We start from the raw sequence: 21,143 nt of genomic DNA on the forward strand, positions 1-21,143 counted from the left end.
ATCACAGAGCGGGGTCAGTGCATGCTGAAGCGCACAGTGCGCAAAGTCACCAACTGTCTGCAGAGTCAATAGCTAAAGGCTGCCTTCATATTAGTTCAACAACAGTGTGTAGAGAGCTTCATGGAATGGGTTTCCATGGCTGAGCAGCTGCATCCAAGCTTTACATCACTAAGCGCAATGCAAAGCATCGGATACAGTGGTGTAAAGCATGCTGCCACTGAACTCTAGAGAAGTGAAGATGTGTTCTCTGGAGTGACCAATCACGCTTCTCTGTCTGGCAATCCGATGGGTTTGGCGGTTGCCATGAGACTGGTATTTGGCAAACTGCATTGTGCCAAGTGTAAAGTTTGGTGGAGGGGGGATTATGGTGTGAGGTTGTTTTTCACGGGTTTGGCTTGGCCCCTTAATTCCAGTGAAGGGAACTCTTAAGGCGTCAGCATACCAAGACATTTTGGACAATTTCCTGCTCCCAACTTTGTGGGAACAGTTTGTGGATGACCCCTTCCTGTTCCAACATGACTGCGCACCAGTGCACAAAGCAAGGTCCATAAAGACATGGATGAGTGAGTTTGGGGTGGAAGGTATTGACTGGCCTGCACAGAGTCCTGACCTTAACCCGGTAGAACACCTTTGGGATGAATTAGAGCGGAGACTGTGAGCCAGGCCTTCTCGTTCGACATCAGTGCCTGATCTCACAAATGTGCTTCTGGAAGAATGGTCAAACATTCCCATAGACACCCTCCTAAATCTCGTGGACAGCAGAAGAGTTGAAGCTGTAAAGGTCGGGGCCAACTAAATATTGAACCCTATGGACTAAGACTGGGATGCCATTAAAGTTCATGTGCGTGTAAAGGCAGGCCGAACAATACTTTTGACAATATAGTGTATATGGGAGTGGCCTCATAATTATTTTGAGGGGTATTTTATGTGGTGGAGGGGAGGGAGGAGAGTGGACACACGTCCACTCTCCTCCCCTTCTTGCTGTGACCCAGAAAACTATGTGTATGACATCTTTTCCAGGTCACTTGTCACTTTCGTTGGCTAGCAGAGTCGGGAAGGAATGTATTGCAGTGCGATTTGCATTGCAGTACACTCAGTGAAGTACAGAGGAGACATCTTTTAGACTGAGAACCTGTCACCTAAAAATCATCAGCAGGTAAGTAACTTCAGTGCAGAAGAGACAAAGCATGTCTTTTCTGCATTAAACTTCCTGCCTGTTTGCCCATTTTTATTATTTTAGCTAAAGTACCACTTTATTGACTGTAGGCATGTGGCCCTTTCATATATGATGTGTGGCCCTCAGACCTTAGTGGTCTATAGTGGAAACATCGATTGGGGCAATAGAATTGATGTTTACTAGTTTCATGTAACGTGTTCCCTGTTTTCTATTGTCTTCAAAAGCACACCCCCAGCCCAAAATGTGGCACGTCTACACTCTCTAGCCTTCATTTTCATCTATTAAAGTCTGAAGTCTCCGACAGTCCACTCAAGCATTATATATATTGAACAGTATGTGCGGTCCTTTGGTGATGTCAGGGGCCACATTTGATGCCCCCTTTATCTCATACGTTGACAACCACTGATCTAAAGTGACTATAGATCTTTCCATAGGGTGCGAATGAGCCAGTCATTAAAACACACAGGCACATTTTCCTTACTGCAATGATTGGAAACATATTTTTATTATAAATACTTTACTGCCAAATAACAGTACAAAAGCACCAGTGATTATGTACTAGGAATTTAAGTCCAATACCAGTTCTGGATTGGTTGAGGTCATGAACAGCCAGATGCGTCGTGACAAATCAGGACCAATGCGCCTCTCTCTTGTCTGGTCTTGGTCATTAGACTGTGTGACATCTTCATCTGGATACTCCATATCGTCTGTGGCACCTCCAGCACGTGGTACCCTCAGGTTACTGAGGAGAGATAGTCTCTCTTTATCAGTATTACATGCCACGTATGCCTGGATAGAGAGAAAAGATACAGAATTTACTTTCTTTGAATAACATCAGCTTTATACACCGACTACTAGAATTAATACGGAACAGATGAAATGCGTACATGTGAGCTTATTTACCTGCTAAAGGATTTGTGTTTCTGTCCATCCGGTCTTACCATTTACACAGCTCTGCCTCACAGCACATCCCTGCCTGGAAGGGGAGGGGACTTGATTTGTCTCTGCTGTGGATTCATTTTTACTTACAGATCTATTTTCCACCCCACCCTGTGTCAGGGCAATGAAAGGAGAAGCAGCACACTGCGCTCATCCCTTCATCACTGCTCTTTTATCAGCATGCTCCTTTTGCACTGCAGCAACACCTGGCTGATTGTGCTTCCTCCTTTCTGAGCTCTGCTGTACAGGGGAATGCAGGCTGATACCAAGCCAAACATGGTGCTTACACTGCTGACACTGAAAAAAATACATTAATATGATGTAATAATGATTACAGAACAGCATCAATGTATGTTTCTATTAAACTAGTAAGGTAAAGTCTAAGAAATACTTGAAGCACTTACCTTTTAATACCTTCCAGACTAGTATGGTAAAGTCTAAGAAATACTTGAAGCACTTACCTTTTAATACCTTCCAGACTAATATGGTAAAGTCTAAGAAATACTTGAAGCACTTACCTTTTAATACCTTCCAGACTAGTATGGTAAAGTCTAAGAAATACTTGAAGCACTTTCCTTTTAATATTTTCCAGATCCACCAGAGATCCCCATATTCTGGGGTGCTCGAATATGCAAATATTGCCTTAAAAGAGTAATGGTGAGGGTTGACACCCCCTCCCCCTCTCCTGGCTCCTGTGCCTCCCTATTGGCCACTGAGCTTACCTGTCAGTGGGGAATAGTAGATGAGAGGGGCTTTGGGAAAGATTGTAAAATTTCAAAACCATCTTATACAAGCAATTAAAAAACAAGGTCTATTTTTATATATACTGTACATCAGCTTGATGTAACTAAGTAAATGTCTTACTTCCAGTCAATTTCAGATATGTGCTTTTCTACGGCATGCCTTAGAACAGTGGTCTCCAAACTGTGGCCAGGGGACCAGATGCGGCCCTTTACTTGCTTTTATCTGGCCCTTGGGGAACTATTTCATCCAATGATACCAACAATGGGGCATAATTACCCTCACTGACACCAATGATGGGGCACTATTCCTGCCAATGACACCAAGGATGGGACACAATTTCTCCCAATGACACTAACAATAGGGCCATATGACATTAATGATGGGGTACAATTCATCTCAATGACACCAACGATGAGGCACAATTCCTCCCAATGACACCAAAGATGGGACAGAATTTATCTCACTGATACCAATGATGAGGCAAATTTCCTCCCAATGACACCAAAGATGGCGTCAATGACTTTTCCCCACTAACATCAGGGACTTTTTTTACTCCTAATCCAGCCCCCAGAAAGTCTAAAGGACATTACCCCTTGGCACCGGCGCCTCCTGGCCCTTTAAGGGTTTCAGAAGTCGGGAGGCGGGGCAGGGTTTAGCGTCATGTGACCGCCGTGACACACTGTCACATGATCGGGAAAGGTCGCGATCGAAAGAGGAGATTGGGACCTTTCCATGAGTACTGGACATGTGTGCTGGGAGTGCGCAGGCGTGTGCTCTCAGCACATATGTTTTTTTAATAGAACGCAAATGTGCGGCCGCTCAGCGTCTAGGCCCAGACACCGGGAGGCCGCACATTTGCATGTGTCAAGAGGTTAAACTGGCCCTTTGTTTGGAAAGTTTGGAGACCCTGCCTTAGAAGATGGTCCATTGTTTTGATAGGAGTGACCAATGATCCCTATGGCTATACACTCCTCTGTCTAATATCTGCAGATGCTCAAGCTTTCCCTTTAGTGTGAAAAATAGTGGGGGAGATTTGCTAAAACTGGTGCACACAGAATCTGGTGCAGTTGTGCATGGTAGCCAATCAGCTTCTAGGTTTTATTGTCAAAGGATAACTGAACAAGCTGAAGATTGAAGCTGATTGGTTACTATGCACAGCTGCACCAGCTTTAGTAAATCTCCCCCATTGCATGTGGATCCTGGGCAGAAAACACATTACACAAAGACACTGACCTGCATAAGGAGTTGTGGAGAAGGATAGGCCTCTGTTATAGTTGCAGCCATTGCTGGACTGACTCTATTAAACTGCTGAATCTGTCTCTTCCAGGCCAATGGTAAGCCAGTGAGCGATCCTTTGGGTCCCCACCCTCGCCAGGTGCCTGCTGAGGTGCAGAAGGAGTAGCTCTGAGCCTCCCAGTGCAACCTGCAGACAGAGAGAGAACGTTGTTTACCACGGTCCACCTTGCTGCACCATCACTTATAGGTCATCTGACCTCAATGTTTGCTGCAAAGAAAAGAAAAATTTGGGGCATGCATGCGTGTGCCCACTGCTGACCCCCACTGAGACTGGACACTGTGCAATTTTGTCAGCAGGTTTCATCCAATGATTTATGGCTGACACCTGCTGATTGGCTGTATCCATTCACAGCACACAGCCCTGTGTTTACAAACACACAGGACTCTGTACACAGAACAGCGATCTGTCTGTTTCTTCTCCCTGAAAAGCAGGGAAAAAAAACAGCCAGATCTCTTGGGCCCCTTTCACATAGACGTTCTGATCGGGTCCATCTGCCCGTTTTTCAGGTGGACCCATTGAAACCTCTATTCTCCTCTATGGAGCGGCGGGTGTAAATGGACATGTGTCTGTTTACACCCAACGACATCCAATCCGATTTGATCCGTCGAAAAGAGATGGATGGGGATCCATTCCCCTTCTGTCCACCGGATCGGATGGGATGGCAGTTGGATGGAAACACACAGGCGGTTGTTTTCCATTCGACCGCTCATAGAAGACAGTTGATCCGCTGACTGGTCCACCCCGTCTGAAAGGGGCCTTAGTAAAAGCAGCACATATTACACATACAACACTTGTTAGGCACACAGTTAACCCCTTGACTGCCCCTTGATGTGAACCCTTTCCAAGCCAGTGTAATTAGTACAGGGACAGTGTAAAGTATTATATCTGATCACTGTATTAGTGATGTCAGTGTCATTTAATTTACCTCCCAGTGACGGTCTGTTAGCACTAGATTGCCCACCACACTATCACAGTCCAACTGTAAGTCACTGATCACCAGCACAGCGTTAAAGCTGCGTAAATTCCAGTATATATACACCATAGTTTTTAGATGCTATAACTTTCAAACAAACCAATTATTATACACTTAGTGGGGTTTTTCCTTTACCAAAGACATGTAGCAGCATTTTGGCCTAAATTTATGAAGAAATTAGATTTTTTACATTTCTTTATTTTTTATAACAGAAAGTAGAAAATATTGTGTTTTATTTCCCCAAACTTTTTTGGGGTTTTTTTTTGTTTATATAATAAAAAATAACACCAAAAGAAGACTCAAATTTCACTTGGGTACAGTGTTGTATGACTGAGCAATTGCCAGTTAAAGTAGCACAGTGGTGAATATAAAAAAAATTCCCTGGTCATGAAGGGGGTAAAACCTTCGAGAGGTCAAATGATTAAACAGAGGCTAAGAAAATAGCTTCCTTGGCTGTAAAGGGCAAGAGGGTTTAGCTCTGCTCTAAGTGTATGTTATTTCAAGATGTTGCAGTTTGGTTATTGGCGTACACCTAAAACGGAAATAATTTAGTAGGCATTCAGTGGATTCAAAATAGACAATTCATTTTAAATGTAAATTCTTTTTCCTTTATACCACCTGAAAATGCTGATTTGCTGAAAAACAGAAATCTAAATAATCCATTAAAGCAGGGCAATGATTATAAGGCTGCTCATGTCACTTGTATAACCTTTCACTCACAAGGAATTTACATTGTCCAGTCACTTTTTTGTGAACTCACCGGAACGGGCGCTGAGCTATACTCTTGGTCACAGCACACACATGTTGCCCCAGTTCTCTCCATGTATCCAAGAATAAGACTTCGGTCTCATGGTACAGCTGTAGAAAGATAAGTGCCTACCTCCACAGAGGAGGATAACAGTTATCAAAGAAGGTGACATCACAGAGAAAACTTTATTAGAATATACATAATGCTTTCACATTAAAATTTAGATTTGACAGCATGCCTAACAGTGATAATAAACTAGAGAAAAATCAGAGTTAAAGGGCAACTCCATCTTTTTGCACCATGTTACGCCCATATTTAGGTGCTGCCCCAATCTAAAAGGATCTTGTAAAGAGATGCAAAGGTCGCTCCTTTTCTTACAAAATAATTTTACATTCATGACTACAAAAAGTAAAAAAAAAAACAAAAGAAAAAAAAACACCTAAGCCGGGGCCACTGATGCAGAGAAGGTCTGAGATTCTTATTACAGCTCTGAAACTGATCAGAAAGAGGGCTGATCTTGCCACTTGGCAGTCAGTTTGCAAAAAGTTTTGACAATAACTCAGTTTCTACTGTAAATTACACAGGAAGGTTAAATAAAGTGACAAATCTTTAGTAAATTCTCCCCAGAAGCTAGTTTGAAAAATATATTATGGCTTCAACATAAAAGCCTCATTGCTCACTGGGTGTTTAGCCCCCCGTGCCTGAAATCCTGGCATTTTGGTGCAAATGAAAAGTTCACCATCCAGCCCCACTGCTGACAGTCTGAAAAAATCTATGAGAGGCTGAAAGCTGCTGCGGATGGATGGGACTGGATGGTGCGCAGAGTGGTACTAACATTTAGGGCAGTATGTTCCCAGGAACGAATACCCAGAATACATGCAGTGTGCACTCCCAGCATTCATCCTTGGCCACATACTGCCCAGGGGCGGACTGACCATTTGGAAACTCGGGCACTGCCCGAGGGCCCGGGGTCAGTAGGGGGCCCCATGAGATGCCCCCGGTACCTTTTTCATAGGCTTTTTTGAGTTTGGACAAGGACACAGGGGCCCCATAATCCCCTATTGCCCGGGGGCCCCATGAGTTGTCAGTCCACCCCTGATACTGCCACAAACATTAGGAACACTCAGTGCAACATCCAGGCCTGTCCAGCCGCAGCAGCTTTCAGCCTCTCATAGAGTTTTACAAGTTGCCGACAGTGAGGCTGGATGGTGCAACCTTTGCCTTCCGCCCGCATCAAGATGCTGGGATCTCATGCTTCGTTGCTAAATGTCTAGTGTGCATGGGACCTGAGGTGTCTGGAACATGTAAACTTAAAGTGGAACTAAATGTAAAATAGAAACATTTGTGAACAGGCAGTCTTTTTATTGCAGAAAAAAAATGCAATGTTACACTTTCCTGCCTATTTGCAGTCCTCTGTAGAATGTACACTGAACTGCACAAACTGGCAAACTCCCAGCGTGCCCGGATGACTGCACTCCTGCACATGTATGGGAGTGATGTCATCCCACATCAGCCAATCAAAACAAACAAAAACCAGGGTCCAAAAGAACCCAGGGAGAAGAGAACAGCGCCGAGCAGGGACTTTATGGGTGTCAGATTGTTGGAACTAGAACTAAGGTAAGTACGTGTGCCTTTAGTTCCACTTTAAGACAAAAATGTATTGCATAAGCTCACTGGGCCACATAGTCCCCCCCCCCCCTTTAGGACACAATGCAGCAAAGTAAAAGAACTATGTAGCAAAACAAAATTCATTTTAGGCTCTTGCTTAAAACAAAAAATTGTATTCAAAATTTAGTTTCCAAAACTAATCCTAGAAGATGATACTAAAGAAGATGATGTATGGAGAAGTCTTTAACCGAGGACTGGTATTTAAATGTAGATTAGCTACCAACCTCATCTATATGTCGCCTGGTCACTTGGCTTTCTGGCTGTTCATCATAGCAAAGGCTTGGCTCTAGAGAGTGTCTCTCCATCTTACGCGACAGTCTTTGACATCTGGTGGTCAAAAAAACATTTACTATTAAAGCTCAGTCAGTTCACTTATACCATCTCAGTGTTTTCCGTCTTCAAGCATAAAAAGAGAACCCCAAATAAATAAATAAAAAAGTGAGTGCTTTCAACGTCAGCAGCTATGCACTAAAGGTAACCAAATAAAACTTCAGTCAAAACAGTAAGTAAAGTGCAGCGCTATAAATAATTAAATAAATGATAATAATGTCCGTATAAAATGAATATTCTTATGGTGACAATCCGTGTGTAGAGTGCCCACTATGGCGGTACTTCAGTGCTTGTGTTTTTAAAAGTGGGGTAAGAATACGCACTCACCAGATGTGTAAAGAAATTACGCATTTAAATCAATCATCAGAGGTCCCCTTTAAGGAAGCGGATTAAGCCATGTATAGAGATATCCTCCCTCTGTATGGGTGGTATGTCAGGCACTTCTGGGTGGTATATGGATCCAGTAAACCAGAGGTCCCCTTTAAGGGATGAGTGGGTGTAGCAACCTGTGTAGCAGGAACTCCCTCCTCTGTGTAATAAGGTAGATCTTGATTCAGGGGTGAGCTCTAGGAAATCAATGACTCCACTTCATTAAAGGGGACCTCCGATCATTGATCTATATGCGTAATTTATTTACGCATCTGGTGAGTGCGTATTCTTACCCCACTTTTAAAAGCACAAGCACTGAAGTACCGCCATAGTGGGTACTCTACACACGGATTGTCACCATAAGAATATTCATTTATACGGACATTATTATAATTTATTTACTTATTTATAGTGCTGCACTTTACTTACTATAAAAAGAGAACCCACCTCTTTGTTACGTTAGCTTTTGGAACCAGAAGTCTGGTGTTGTTAGTGCACGGTTTTTAGCAAAAAACTGAGGACTTGGGGTAAATAATGCAGGTGCCTGTGAACTACACCCACTATGCACTGATTACACTTGCAATGCTCTGCAGGACTGAATGCATATATTTAAAAGAGAAGCATTGCCAATCGTCTCCTATGGATCATAGGTGTGCAGCTTGTTCTGCACTCCTGTGATCCATTTTCTGACCTCACAGAGCCAGTCCAGGCTCCGAAAGATCCTAACCACATGGTTGGAATCCACCCAGAATCCTGGACCGGCAACTGACTCAGCTTCTCAGCAATCCACTGATATCCTGAGCCAGCCACTCCCACCCCCGCCTATCACTCCAGTGAGTGCTGGAGGGGCAGAGCAGAGAGCCAGTCACTGACAATCACTGCTCCCTTCTCAGAGTGGAGGGGAGAACTGAGCGATCAGCAGTGTCTGATCACTTAATTCTCAGTGGATAGCCGGTGGGGGACAGATGCAGCATCAGATTGATGCTGCATCAACCTAGGTGAGTAGAAGATTTTCTCTTTGTATAGCCCATACTTCTCTTTTAATAAATGCACATTTTTGATTTTATTAATGTGTGTGCAACCTCACCTTCAACACTTAACCTTTAAGCAGAAATCGGGGCAAAATGTTTTTTGAACCATTCAGTGGTGCTGTGCCCATACTGCACGGGCCATCTGCTCGTTTTTGTCTAGGGGTCATAAGAGTGAAAATATACTTACCGAATCAGATGATCCTCAGAGCGCAACACTGGTCCTTGCCGCTTCCCCCCCCCCCCCCCGCATACTAGCGGTCTTGTCAATGGACTGTTCCTGACGTCATCATGCCAACAGACCGTCTCAGAGCCTGAGGATGGCAGGAACAGTCCACCGCTGGACTTGGGGGAGCGTGGTTTTCCGGAGGATCGGAGGACGGGATATATATAGCTTTTCCACTAAACCCCTGGACAAAACGAGCAGTTTTCCCATGCAGCGCACAGCCCCACTGCATGGGAAAGTAAAATTTTACATGGAGTTCTGCTTTAAATTTCAATCTGTAAACCAGACTTGCATCTTAAAATCAGACTGACTATTGAACACTGTAGCTTTGAACAGAAAGTTTTTTGGACAAAAAAATGTAAATAAAAATGTTTAACTTGAATCAGACTAATGGTATTATTTCAAAAGTGAAAGGTCCTCTTTAATGAAAGTTGCAGTCTGTAATCCAACTTACCTTCTATAATCATGTAGCCCCAAAACAGCCAAGGTGATCTTCTTTCCAGAACACTTCCTATCTATTCCAAACACAGAGGTCGGAGTCATGGCGTTTTCAGGAGCCAGGAATGGAGAGGGATCAGCTACTTTAGATCTTACAAGGCTGTTATTAACTTTTTCACTGCTGGGCCCGATGTCCATTTTTTCACCTCACATACCCAGACCACTTTGGCAATGTTTTCACTGGTTATGATCGGCAGCTGCTGATTGTGGCCCTTCATGAATTAGGAGAGTCTCAGGTACCACTCTGCCATAAGTTCATGATCAGCGTAGTGGCTATTAGCTTATAGACTAAGGCAGTGGTCTCCAAACTGTGTCCCGGGGGCCAGATGCAGGCCTTTGCTTGTTTTTTCCAGCCCTTAGGGCACTATTTCTTCCACTGATACCAACCATACCTCCCCCCATCACTGATCCCAATGAAGGGACACAACTCCCTTTAATGACATCAACAATTGACACCAATGATGGAGCACAATTCCTCCCACTGACACCAAAAATGGGGCATTGCGTTTTCCCACTCATGTTAGGACCTTTCTACTCCCAAGGGCCACAATCCGGCTCCCCAAAAGTCTGAAGCACAGTAATGGCTCTTTGTTTAGGAAGTTTGGAGACCCTTGGCTTAAGGGAATGCAACTGCAAAAAGGATTACTGACATGGCCTACTGCAAGCAGTTCTGCCCTTACGTCAGTGCCAGTGAAAGGATTAAACACAACCTCCACCCCGATCATGCCATGCTTTTAATACCAATGAAAGCGGATCTATCATTACAAATTAGAAAGCACATGAATCAATATGGGAACATTTTACCATGACATTCTTTTGAGTAAAAAAAGTACCTTTTTGTTGTTATTAAAAAAAATGGCTGCTCAGGTGATCTAAAGCCTGAGTGGAAGAAAATGTGGGTTCAGTTCGCATCACTCCCTTGTTTTCCCCTTTGTTCTATCTGTATACTTCATATCTTTTCTATATCCATCTACAGTACATGCCTTTTCTTACATATTCCTTTGTAATTAAACTACTTCCACGTATAATCTCCCAAAATGAAAACAACTGAAATATACATAGACATTTAGCAACATTTTACTACTTCAAGTCTCTCTAAGGTAAGATTCACACTACTGTTGGTTGTGAACAAAATTGTGCGCTTTCCTGACGCAAAACATCCTGTACAACAAACACTTTACTCCTGCGCTAGGAAAGGACTCAGTAGACCTAATAAGAATGTTCTGGAATTTTCTGGAATATGCACTGCTTGCTGCCCTCAACAGACCGGGGTGGTCCGAATACACTGGATACAAATGGAGAAACAGAAAAAGGGCGCACCGACCTAGTGCATTATCGTTTAAAATAATGTATTAAAGAAACAAAAATAGGTATCATACTCACAATGGACATAATAACACAGGTATGTCAAACTGAACAAGGTGTATGATCCAAACAACATCTGAGTCCATACGATGGAACCCTGGATGACCAACTGGCTAACGCGTTTCGAGGACACAACCTCTTCTTCAGAGCCAACACTACAGGAGTCTGTACTTCTCTTTATATAAGTTACTAAATGGTAACAAAAGGGCTGTCCTTTGGCAGACACGTGGCAGTGCCAATATTTCTGAATTAATTAATTATTATTATTAGTAGTAGTAGTATTTATCAACTCCTAATGGCACTCCCATGCGTCTGTTTTCACACATACTGAAATGCAGGGTACGTTTTGATGCGGCATAATTTTTAACAGGGGTCAGGGGCTTCTTTACCATGATTCCTACATGTAGGGAAGCCCACTGAAATTAATAAACTGATCCACACATAACTCACAGGAACTTGATAAAAACGCAGTTAAACGCACAGATGTAAACTGAGCCTTAAGGCGGAGCTCCTCCCAAAAGGTGAAGTTCCGCTTTAAGGACTGCTCCCCCGCTCCCCATTAAGGACTGGCACCTTTGGGTGCCCAAATTTGACAGGTACCTGCTCCCATTTCCGGTCTGATTGCCTAGGCGATTGGAAACAGAAGTTGTCCTCCCTCCCTCTCTGTAGTCTTTTGGGACACGTGACAGGTCCCAGAAGACTATAGGACCATTCAGGAAGTGCAGCACTACTCGCGCATGTGCAGTGGGTACCCGGCTGTGAAGCCGCAAGCTATCACAGCTGGGTGCCCACACTGAAGATGCCGGCCTCCTGGAATACATGACGGCCTGCTGGCCTCCTGGAATCCAGGACGGCCGGTGAAACGGGCTGCGGGAGACACACCACAGGACCGAGGGACAGGTAAATGGCTGTTTTTTAAAAGTCAGCAGTTTTTGTAGCTAATGAGTTATTTTTTGACAAGTGAGTAGAACTCCACTTTAAAGTGTTACTAAACCCTGGACCCTGCATTAACTATATCTGGCCTCCCACAGTACATAGAACATGGAAATATAATTATTTTAGTAAATATAAACTGCTAAGTACCTTTTATTTTATCAGCGGGTAGAGCAGTCCTGAGACTTCTATCAATGTCCAGCAGAGTACTGGATAAAGATGGTAGGAGGAGTTTTCATTCTCCCGACTGACTTATGAGGCTGCATGACCCCTAAACCTCTGTCTGGACAGTGCTTATTGACCCTGTGCTGGATATATGCACTCTCCCAAGAAAATAAAAAAAGGTCTCTAGCAATACACACCAAACTGTGCATGTGCAGCTTGTCTCCAAGGCTCTGTTCTATCAGCAGATGGATTGGGGACAGCAGTAGAAGGGGAGGATCAGAGAAGTCTGGATCAAACATAATTTTTACACAGTGCAGAGGATTAACCCCTTAGGTTCCACAGTGAGTATAACAAGCATGATTTACTGCATATACAGACTGATTTTACTGTTGTGGGTTTAGTAACACTTTAAGCACAAAAAAATAAAAAATCTAGTACACATACTGTAAACCTTTTTTTACATCTATTATAATTGACCTCAGCAAATGCAATTATTGTACATATGGCACATGGATATTGAGCTATATGCCCCATGGGTCCCTATATTATTATTAGTATATTATTATACAGGATTTATATAGCGCCAACAGTTTGCTCAGCGTTTTACAATATAACGGGAGACAATACAGCAACAATACAAGAGGGATAGGAGGGCCTTGCTCCTTGGAGCTTACAATCTAAGAGGGAGGGGCTAGTGGTTCAAAAGTTAGTAACTGTGGGGGATGGACTGGTAGGAGGAGTAGAAGATTCCATTATTAGCTGAGGGCAGGATAGGCTTTCCTGAAGAGATAGGTTTTCAGAGATCACCTAAAAGTGAGCAGAGTAGGCGATATTCTGATAAATTGGGGTAGAGAGTTCCAGAGCATGGGGGAAGCTCTGGAGAAGTCCTGGAGATGAGCATGGGAGGAGGAGACAAGGGAGCTAGAGAGTAGAAGGTCGTGCAAGGAGCGGAGAGTACGGTTTGGATGATATTTGGAGACAAGATTGGTGATGTAATTTGGGGCAGAGTTATAAATGGCTTTATATGTTATTGTTAATGTTTTGAATTTTATCCGTTGGGCAATGGGAAGCCAGTGGAGGGATTGGCAGAGAGGGGTGGCAGATACAGAATATATATAAATCTGCATGTTCTTCACCTTTCCAAATTTTACCTGAATGTAATAGAAGACACTCTTGAGAAATTCTCTAGGCTCCACCAGAATCAGCATTTGCTCTTCTTTCCCTTTACATAGATCCAGACCATCCTGGAATATAAAAACAGCGATTGGAAAATCCAGAAATATTTTTGTGTTAGCTGAATGAAAAGAGTTCGGAACTTAATTTCTGTGTTTCTCGTGTGTAGAGCAGTCCATGGAAATGAACAGGCTGCCATTCATGCCACACATGGAAATGCACCTGCATTTGGTTGCATCTGCAGGTGTGAACCAAATCTAAGAGGAAGAGAGGACACCCCAAGATAGCAGCTCTCAATAGCTGGCATTATATCACCATTCTGAGTAAATATTTGTAGTAGGTCTTATGTGCACTCCTTATCCCCCCCCCCACACACACACACACACACACACATACTTCTTTTTGCCTCATAACATATTATTATTACAGTGCTAGTGTTACTGTTTGTGTTCTTGTTGTATAATTTTGCTGTTGTTTTGGTAAAAATTCTCTTCTTTGGTCCCGGTAGAGTAACAATTTTCTTACTTAATCCCCCAATACCAGGGTGGATTTGATTTAAATCAAACTGATTTAAATTACGATTTAAATCACTAGTCAGTAAGGCTTGATTTAAATCAGAGTTTTCTACATAAAGACTAATTCTTGCTGGTATATCTTTAATATGCAAGTAGATGAAGATTTTTAGAATAACAACTTTTCATATTAGTTTTTTTATCCCCAGTTTAATAGGTTAATCATTCATATTTGGACAACTTTTCTGTTGTACTTAGGAAGGAGAAAAATAATCATTACCTTAATAATAACAATTTAAATAGATTTATTCAACTGAAACAATAACATTCCAGCATATGTTATTTGCTTAAACAAACATCCATGTTTATTTACTAATTTGGCTAAACAAAATATATATATTTTAAGAAACTTAGACTGTCAGCCCCTTCCTCCTCACACTTAGTTTCACTTTTTTCTTGTGCAGATCTATTCCACTCCAAACAATCAGAAAAATATTGTTTCTATTCTATTCACTGAACTTATTGAAACTTAGCAGTGAAGGGGTTGATTCTGTATTCATAGGTTTGTAGAAGTTAGGATGAAGGTCTTTTTCTTAACTCTGTTCATGTTAAAACATTTTTGCTGTGAAGAAGAGGCATGTGATCTCCGCTGAGTCAAATTCAGTTTTGAGAACTGCAAAAATAAACCAAGCATCTGTGATAATATCTTGTAGGCAGAGAAACTGCCCAATAATCTTACAAAAACCTCTGGAAGAGCAAGACATTGTGAATGGATTCATGGAATTTATTTACCCAAAAAATTAAACATATACAGCCTTATTCTACATAATTAAAAAACTAATCTTTATTTCATGATGGAATAACCTTTGGATGGTAATATATTTTCCTCAAAAAAAATTTTATTAAAAAAAAATCCGATTTAAATAAAAAAATCAGATTTTTTAAAAAAAGCATTGATTTTTATCCACCCTGCCCAATACTGATGATCTCATCCCTCTGATTCCCACCCTTGGAGGCTGCTCCCAGTGTTAGCCATGATAAGCTCAGAATATCTCTCTCAGTCTTAGTGCTCCCTGTGCAGGCTGATATCAAGTCAGAGGATTTTCAAAGTCCCCCCAAAAAATTAAAAGTCAGCAGCTACAAATACCGTAGCTACTGACTTTCATTATAAGGATATTTAGATATCCATGGATCAAGTGCCGCCCTCACCTGGGCTGGTTACTCACTGGTCTTTGGCAGCCCGGTGCAAGCATGTTTATTAATTGAAGTGCGCAGTGAGCCCTAACAGCTTCACAGCCAGCTACCTACTGCGCATGCACAAGTTGAGCTGCACTTTGTGAATGGTCTTGCAGCTTTCTGGGACTTGTGATGTGTCCCAAAATGTTGCGGGTTAAGAGGGGGGTGGGGGTGAAGTTTCTCTTGGATCGCCTGGGTGAAGTTTCACTCGGATTGCCTAAGCGATCCAAGTGGAAGTGGGAGCAGATACCTGTCAAAACTAGATACCCGCTCGACCCCCCCCCCCCCAGTATGACCGTAACGTAACAACGTATGACCAAACATGTTGGGGGGTGAGTTGGCGGCAAAAAAGAAGAACTCCCTCTTTTGTGTGAAATTCCACTTTAACACTGTATGCTAGTTTTATGATACATTGATTATAGTTTACTGAATACTTACCAGATTACATGATGACATTATATACATGCTTAGCATTTGGCATTCAGGTTTAAAAAATGTATTCTGCATATAGGTAAAAGGAATTACAGAAAACAGTGTGTGAGAATTACATTGTGTGCAGTGGCTTGCTGTTTGTGCACAAAGGTGGTGCCATAAAAAGAATACAATGGAAACCTTTTCTCATAAAATATGAATTATTAGAATGTATTATTCTCTTTTTAACATAATAACATAAAGGAAACCAGTACTGACACAGCCTGGATGCCTTCATTACTGACCTTCCCCTGAAAATGTTTGTTGTTTGGCTATTTTTGGCATCAATAAATTCAGAGCTTCCAACTAGAGATGAGCGAATTATTCAAAAATTCAATTCGGCTGATTCGCCGAATTTGCGGGAGAAATTTGATTCAATGCGAATTTATTCGCTGCGAATTTAACTTATTAAAAGGGTTTCTAGGCTTCAGAGAGCCTTTATATTAGTGCAGAACACTGTACCTTTAATTTAAATGCCCTTGGAGTCTGCTGGGGAAGAGAAATAATACTGTCAGTCAGTATGACATGCAGATGAGTGCCGTCGATCTTAGAATCACCGCACACTTCACTCATTTGGGCAGTCACGGGGCACAACGAAGAAGAAGAAGAATGAAAAGAAGAAGAATGAAAAGAAGAAGAAGAAGAATGAAAAGAAGAATGAGAAGAATGAAAAGAAGAAGAAGAAGAATGAAAAGAAGAATGAAAATAAGAAGAAGAAGAATGAAAAGAAGAAGAAGAAGAATGAAAAGAAGAAGAATGAAAAGAAGAATGAAAAGAAGAAGAAGAAGAATGAAAAGAAGAAGAAGAAGAAGAATGAAAAGAAGAAGAAGAAGAATGAAAAGAAGAAGAAGAAGAAGAATGAAAAGAAGAATGAAAAGAAGAATGAGAAGAATGAAAAGAAGAAGAAAAAGAATGAAAAGAAGAAGAATGAAAAGAAGAAGAAGAAGAAGAAGAAGAATGAAAAGAGAATGAAAAGAAGAATGAGAAGAATGAAAAGAAGAATGAAAAGAAGAAGAATGAAAAGAAGAATGAGAAGAAGAATGAAAAGAAGAATGAAAAGAAGAATGAGAAGAATGAAAAGAAGAATGAAAAGAAGAAGTATTCCAGTACAGCAAAAAGTGTATCTGCAGAGAGCTCCGCTATTTCTGACAGTTCTCTGACAGTTCCTTCACATTTACAGCGGTTGAAACATTGTATCTGTTTCCGAATAAAAACATCTGTATCCTAAATGGAAACAAATAGATACAATGTTTCAACCGCTGTAAATGTGAAGGAACTGTCAGAGAACTGTCAGAAATAGTGGAGCTCTCTGCAGGGACACTTTTTGCCGGCTGATCGGGAAAAATTCGATTCGTGCATCCGAAGTTGGCTAATATTCGGATTCGGCACGAATCGAATTTTTCCTGAAATTCGAAACGAATTCCACTTCGCCTGGTTCGATTCGCTCATCTCTACTTCCAACCTAGGGCAAGAATTTAGCTAATGAACCCAGAGAAAAATCAGAACGGCTCATCTAATCTGAGTTATTGACTCAAAGTACTGAAAGCCTTTGGGTTAGCATAATAGTCCAGCAACTAGAATTTCCAAAAGAGACTTTAGTACTGACAGCTCCTATTTGCTCTTACCAATTGTTCAGTGTCTGCCACCCCTCTCTGCCAATCCCTCCACTGGCCTCCATTCAGTGTCCTCCACCCCTCTCTGCCAATCCCTCTACTGGCCTCCATTCAGTGTCCTCCACCCCTCTCTGCCAATCCCTCCACTGGCTTCCATTCAGTGTCCTCCACCCCTCTCTGCCAATCCCTCCACTGGCTTCCATTCAGTGTCCTCCACCCCTCTCTGCCAATCCCTCCACTGGCATCCATTCAGTGTTCTCCATCCCTCTCTGCCAATCCCTCCACTGGCTTCCATTCAGTGTTCTCCACCCCTCTCTGCCAATCCCTCCACTGGCTTCCATTCAGTGTCCTCCACCCCTCTCTGCCAATCCCTCCACTGACTTCCATTCAGTGTCCTCCACCGCTCTCTGCCAATCCCTCCACTGGCCCCCATTCAGTGTCCTCCACCCCTCTCTGCCAATCCCTCCACTGGCTTCCATTCAGTGTCCTCCACCCCTCTCTGCCAATCCCTCCACTGGCTTCCAGTCAGTGTCCTCCACCCCTCTCTGACAATCCCTCTACTGGCTTCCATTCAGTGTCCTCCACCCCTCTCTGACAATACCTCCACTGGCTTCCGCTTACTCAACTAATTAAATTCAAGGTACTTACAACAACTTCTAAAGCCATCCACAACTCAGCCCCCAGCTACATCACTAACCTAGTCTCAAAATTCCAGTCTTCCAGTTCTTTTCCTTCCTCCCAAGACCTCCTGCTCTCCAGCTCCTTTGTTACCTCCTCTTATTCTTGCCTTCAGTACTTTTCCAAAGGTACTCCCATCCTCTGAAACTCCCTTCCCCAATGTGTCCGACTATCTCCTACCCTGTCCACTTTTAGACAATCCCTAAAAACCTCATCTCTTAAGAGAGGCTTATCCTGCCCCCTCCTAGCAACGGTACATGTATTTTTCTCTATCAGCCCATCCCCCGCAGTTATTACTTTTTGTATCAATTGACCCTCCCTCTTAGATTGTAAGCTCTACTGAGCAGGGCCCTCTGATCCCTCCTGTATTAATTTGTATTGTAACTGTACTGTCATCCTTTGTGCAAACTGCTGGCGCTATATAAATCCTGCATAATAATAATAGTACAGATTTCCTCAAATAGGACTAACCCTCTCAGATGGATATTTTATTGCAGGTGACGTCTGGCAGACTGAGACTGCCCCAGGTTTCTTTCTTAGATCTTGATTGCTCTTACAGGGAGATCTTCCTGCTATAATCCATGACTGTTCCTGGCCACCTTTGCTCTGGCTATGTTTTCCGCAGTCTAAAATAAATATGAAAACCCAATAGAGAGAATGGGACATCTCATAATGGCCACATCAGTTGTGAAAACCTGTGATGCTCAACAAAGATCTCAATAAGAGAATCCCCAGGAGATATAAAGAACTAACAGGCATTTTATCTCAGCAGCACCTACAAAGAACTAAAATATCAGTTTGGAGTTGACTGATCCTTCCACTTTAAATATAAGCGGCTCTAATACAAAAACGTGTTGTCTGTTCCAATCACAACTTACTACACATGTCCAGTCAGCAGGCATCTCTCTTCTCCAGGTAATGCTCCATGGCACAGAGTGTGGCTCTAAGGAGTAAGTATACCCAGCTGAACTCAGAGCTTCCAGCATACCTTCTGACCCTGCATCTTGGAGAAGACCTGCGCAATAAGAGATCAATCAACAACACAATGTAGACATATATGTGTGATTTGCAATGATGCAAAAAGTTGATCTGTAATGTTAGCAAGCACCAAAAGACAATTTATATAGTGCCAACTCTCAATGAGTCAAATTTGCTTGTAAACTCTACATGTAAGAACACAAGGCCTAACCTTGCAGATACCCTCTTCTGGTCCTCCAAAAAAGCTGCCAAACACTAATCTGAAATGGTAGCTTGCGCCAAAAGACTATATATATATATATATATATATATATAGCCAGTTCTCAATGTGCCCCATTTGTTTGTAAACCCTGCATGTAAGAACATAGAGGTGACCAAGAAGTCCTGGCTGGAGCAATTCGATGAGCCTTGCTACTGGAATATTACTAAGGTCAAAGTGGATTACAGAGCTGAGGTGAGGGAGAGTTCAGAAGATCATGACCGCCGTCCTGCAAAATTGAGAGGGTAGAAAGTGGCGCTGACAATCTTAGCCAGAATACACACCATGGTATTTAAGCTCATCAGACTCTAAGGACTGATTCACACTAGGAATCGCACCGGTATGCGCTGCACGTTCCTGTACGATTCATATGCAGTTATGTGCAGTACGATTTCAGCCTATTCATTTTAAATGGGCTGAAATTGTACTGCACTGCACCTAAATTAGTGCATGCACTACTTTTGTAAACGCACTACAACTGGATTGCATGGTACTTTTGTACCATGCAATGTGGTGTGGGCCAATGCACTGTGTTTACTGTGTCAGTAATATTGCACTGACACCCACTGCAGGTCGCAAGGGCAGCGCATTCAGAATGCGGTGCACGAAACCCGCGCAGCATTCTAGTGTGAATCAGCCCTTAAGGATACTGCACACATGGACATGGTAGACAAGACAGCACACTTGCTTGCCTGCCTCTTACGTCTTCTGCATGTTGTGTTCATTTTTGTGGGCTAGAAGCCAAGGTGGGGTCATGTGTAATATGGGGCTGTGGTGATGCCATGGGAACCTCATTTCATTTTTTTTTTCCCTCCTGGTGCATCAAGGGAGGGAGGCCTTGGGGTACTTTACAATGCCACGTCATCAGGGGGCTTGCTGAGGCTCTGGTTCTTGCAGCCAGCCCCCTGATGAAGTGAAACATGCATGCCATCATGAGGCCAGCTACAAGAACCCAAAATAGATAGTTCCCCCCTGATGTTGTAAGTAAATGAGATGGTGGAGCAAGACCTGGAATGCTGCAGTGGATCGGTGGTTTGACCCAGGACAACACTATATCAGCTGGATGTGTAAGTATGTATTTTGAAGGTAACCCTGCTAACAAGATAGGAGGGGAACAAAAATAGAACACAGGGATGGTAAAGGGTCATTGAGGTTGCTCTTTTAATAATACATAGAACCTTCCTAGATCTATTGCCATAATTTTCCCTACAGTTCTACATATCACTATTCTTATAGTAAATTATTTATTGTATGGTGACATAGGTTCAGATGTAACAAATACTCCAGTACAGGGTGGATTTGATTTAAATCAAACTGAGTTAAATCACAATTTAAATCACTAGTCAGTAAGGCTTGATTTAAATCCTAGTTTTCTACATAAAGACTGATTCTTGCTGGTATATCTTTAATATGCAAGTAGATGAAGATTTTTAGAATAACAACTTTTCATATTAGTTTTTTTATCCCCAGTTTAATAGGTTAATCATTCATATTTGGACAACTTTTCTGTTGTACTTAGGAAGGAGAAAAATAATCATTACCTTAATAATAACAATTTAAATAGATTTATTCAACTGAAACAATAACATTCCAGCATATGTGATTTCCTTAAACAAAAATCCATGTTTGGTAACTAATTTGGCTAAACAAAATATATATATTTTAAGAAACTTAGACTGTCAGCCCCTTCCTCCTCACACTTAGTTTCACTTTCTTCTTGTGCAGATCTATTCCACTCCAAACAATCAGAAAAATATTGTTTC

The 21,143-nt window shown here is 42.3% G+C and overlaps 1 protein-coding gene across 1 annotated transcript; it reads right to left on the reverse strand.

The window, feature by feature from the left end:
- Positions 1-1,735: 1,735 nt before the first annotated feature.
- On the reverse strand, positions 1,736-20,105 carry LOC149473120 (structure-specific endonuclease subunit EME2-like). The gene is made up of 8 exons (XM_089684026.1): positions 20,084-20,105; positions 19,022-19,158; positions 13,613-13,704; positions 9,954-10,058; positions 7,771-7,873; positions 5,891-6,006; positions 4,094-4,283; positions 1,736-1,966 (listed from the first exon to the last, which is right to left on the reverse strand). Exons 1-8 carry the CDS (start codon positions 20,103-20,105, stop codon positions 1,736-1,738), a joined length of 996 nt encoding a protein of 331 aa, XP_089540152.1.
- Between the last annotated feature and the right edge of the window lie 1,038 nt (positions 20,106-21,143).

Source organism: Staurois parvus, unplaced genomic scaffold (genome assembly GCF_062004578.1).
Source record: "Staurois parvus isolate SC_StPar_1 unplaced genomic scaffold, SC_StPar_1.0 ptg000018l, whole genome shotgun sequence".
Lineage (NCBI taxonomy): Eukaryota > Metazoa > Chordata > Amphibia > Anura > Ranidae > Staurois > Staurois parvus.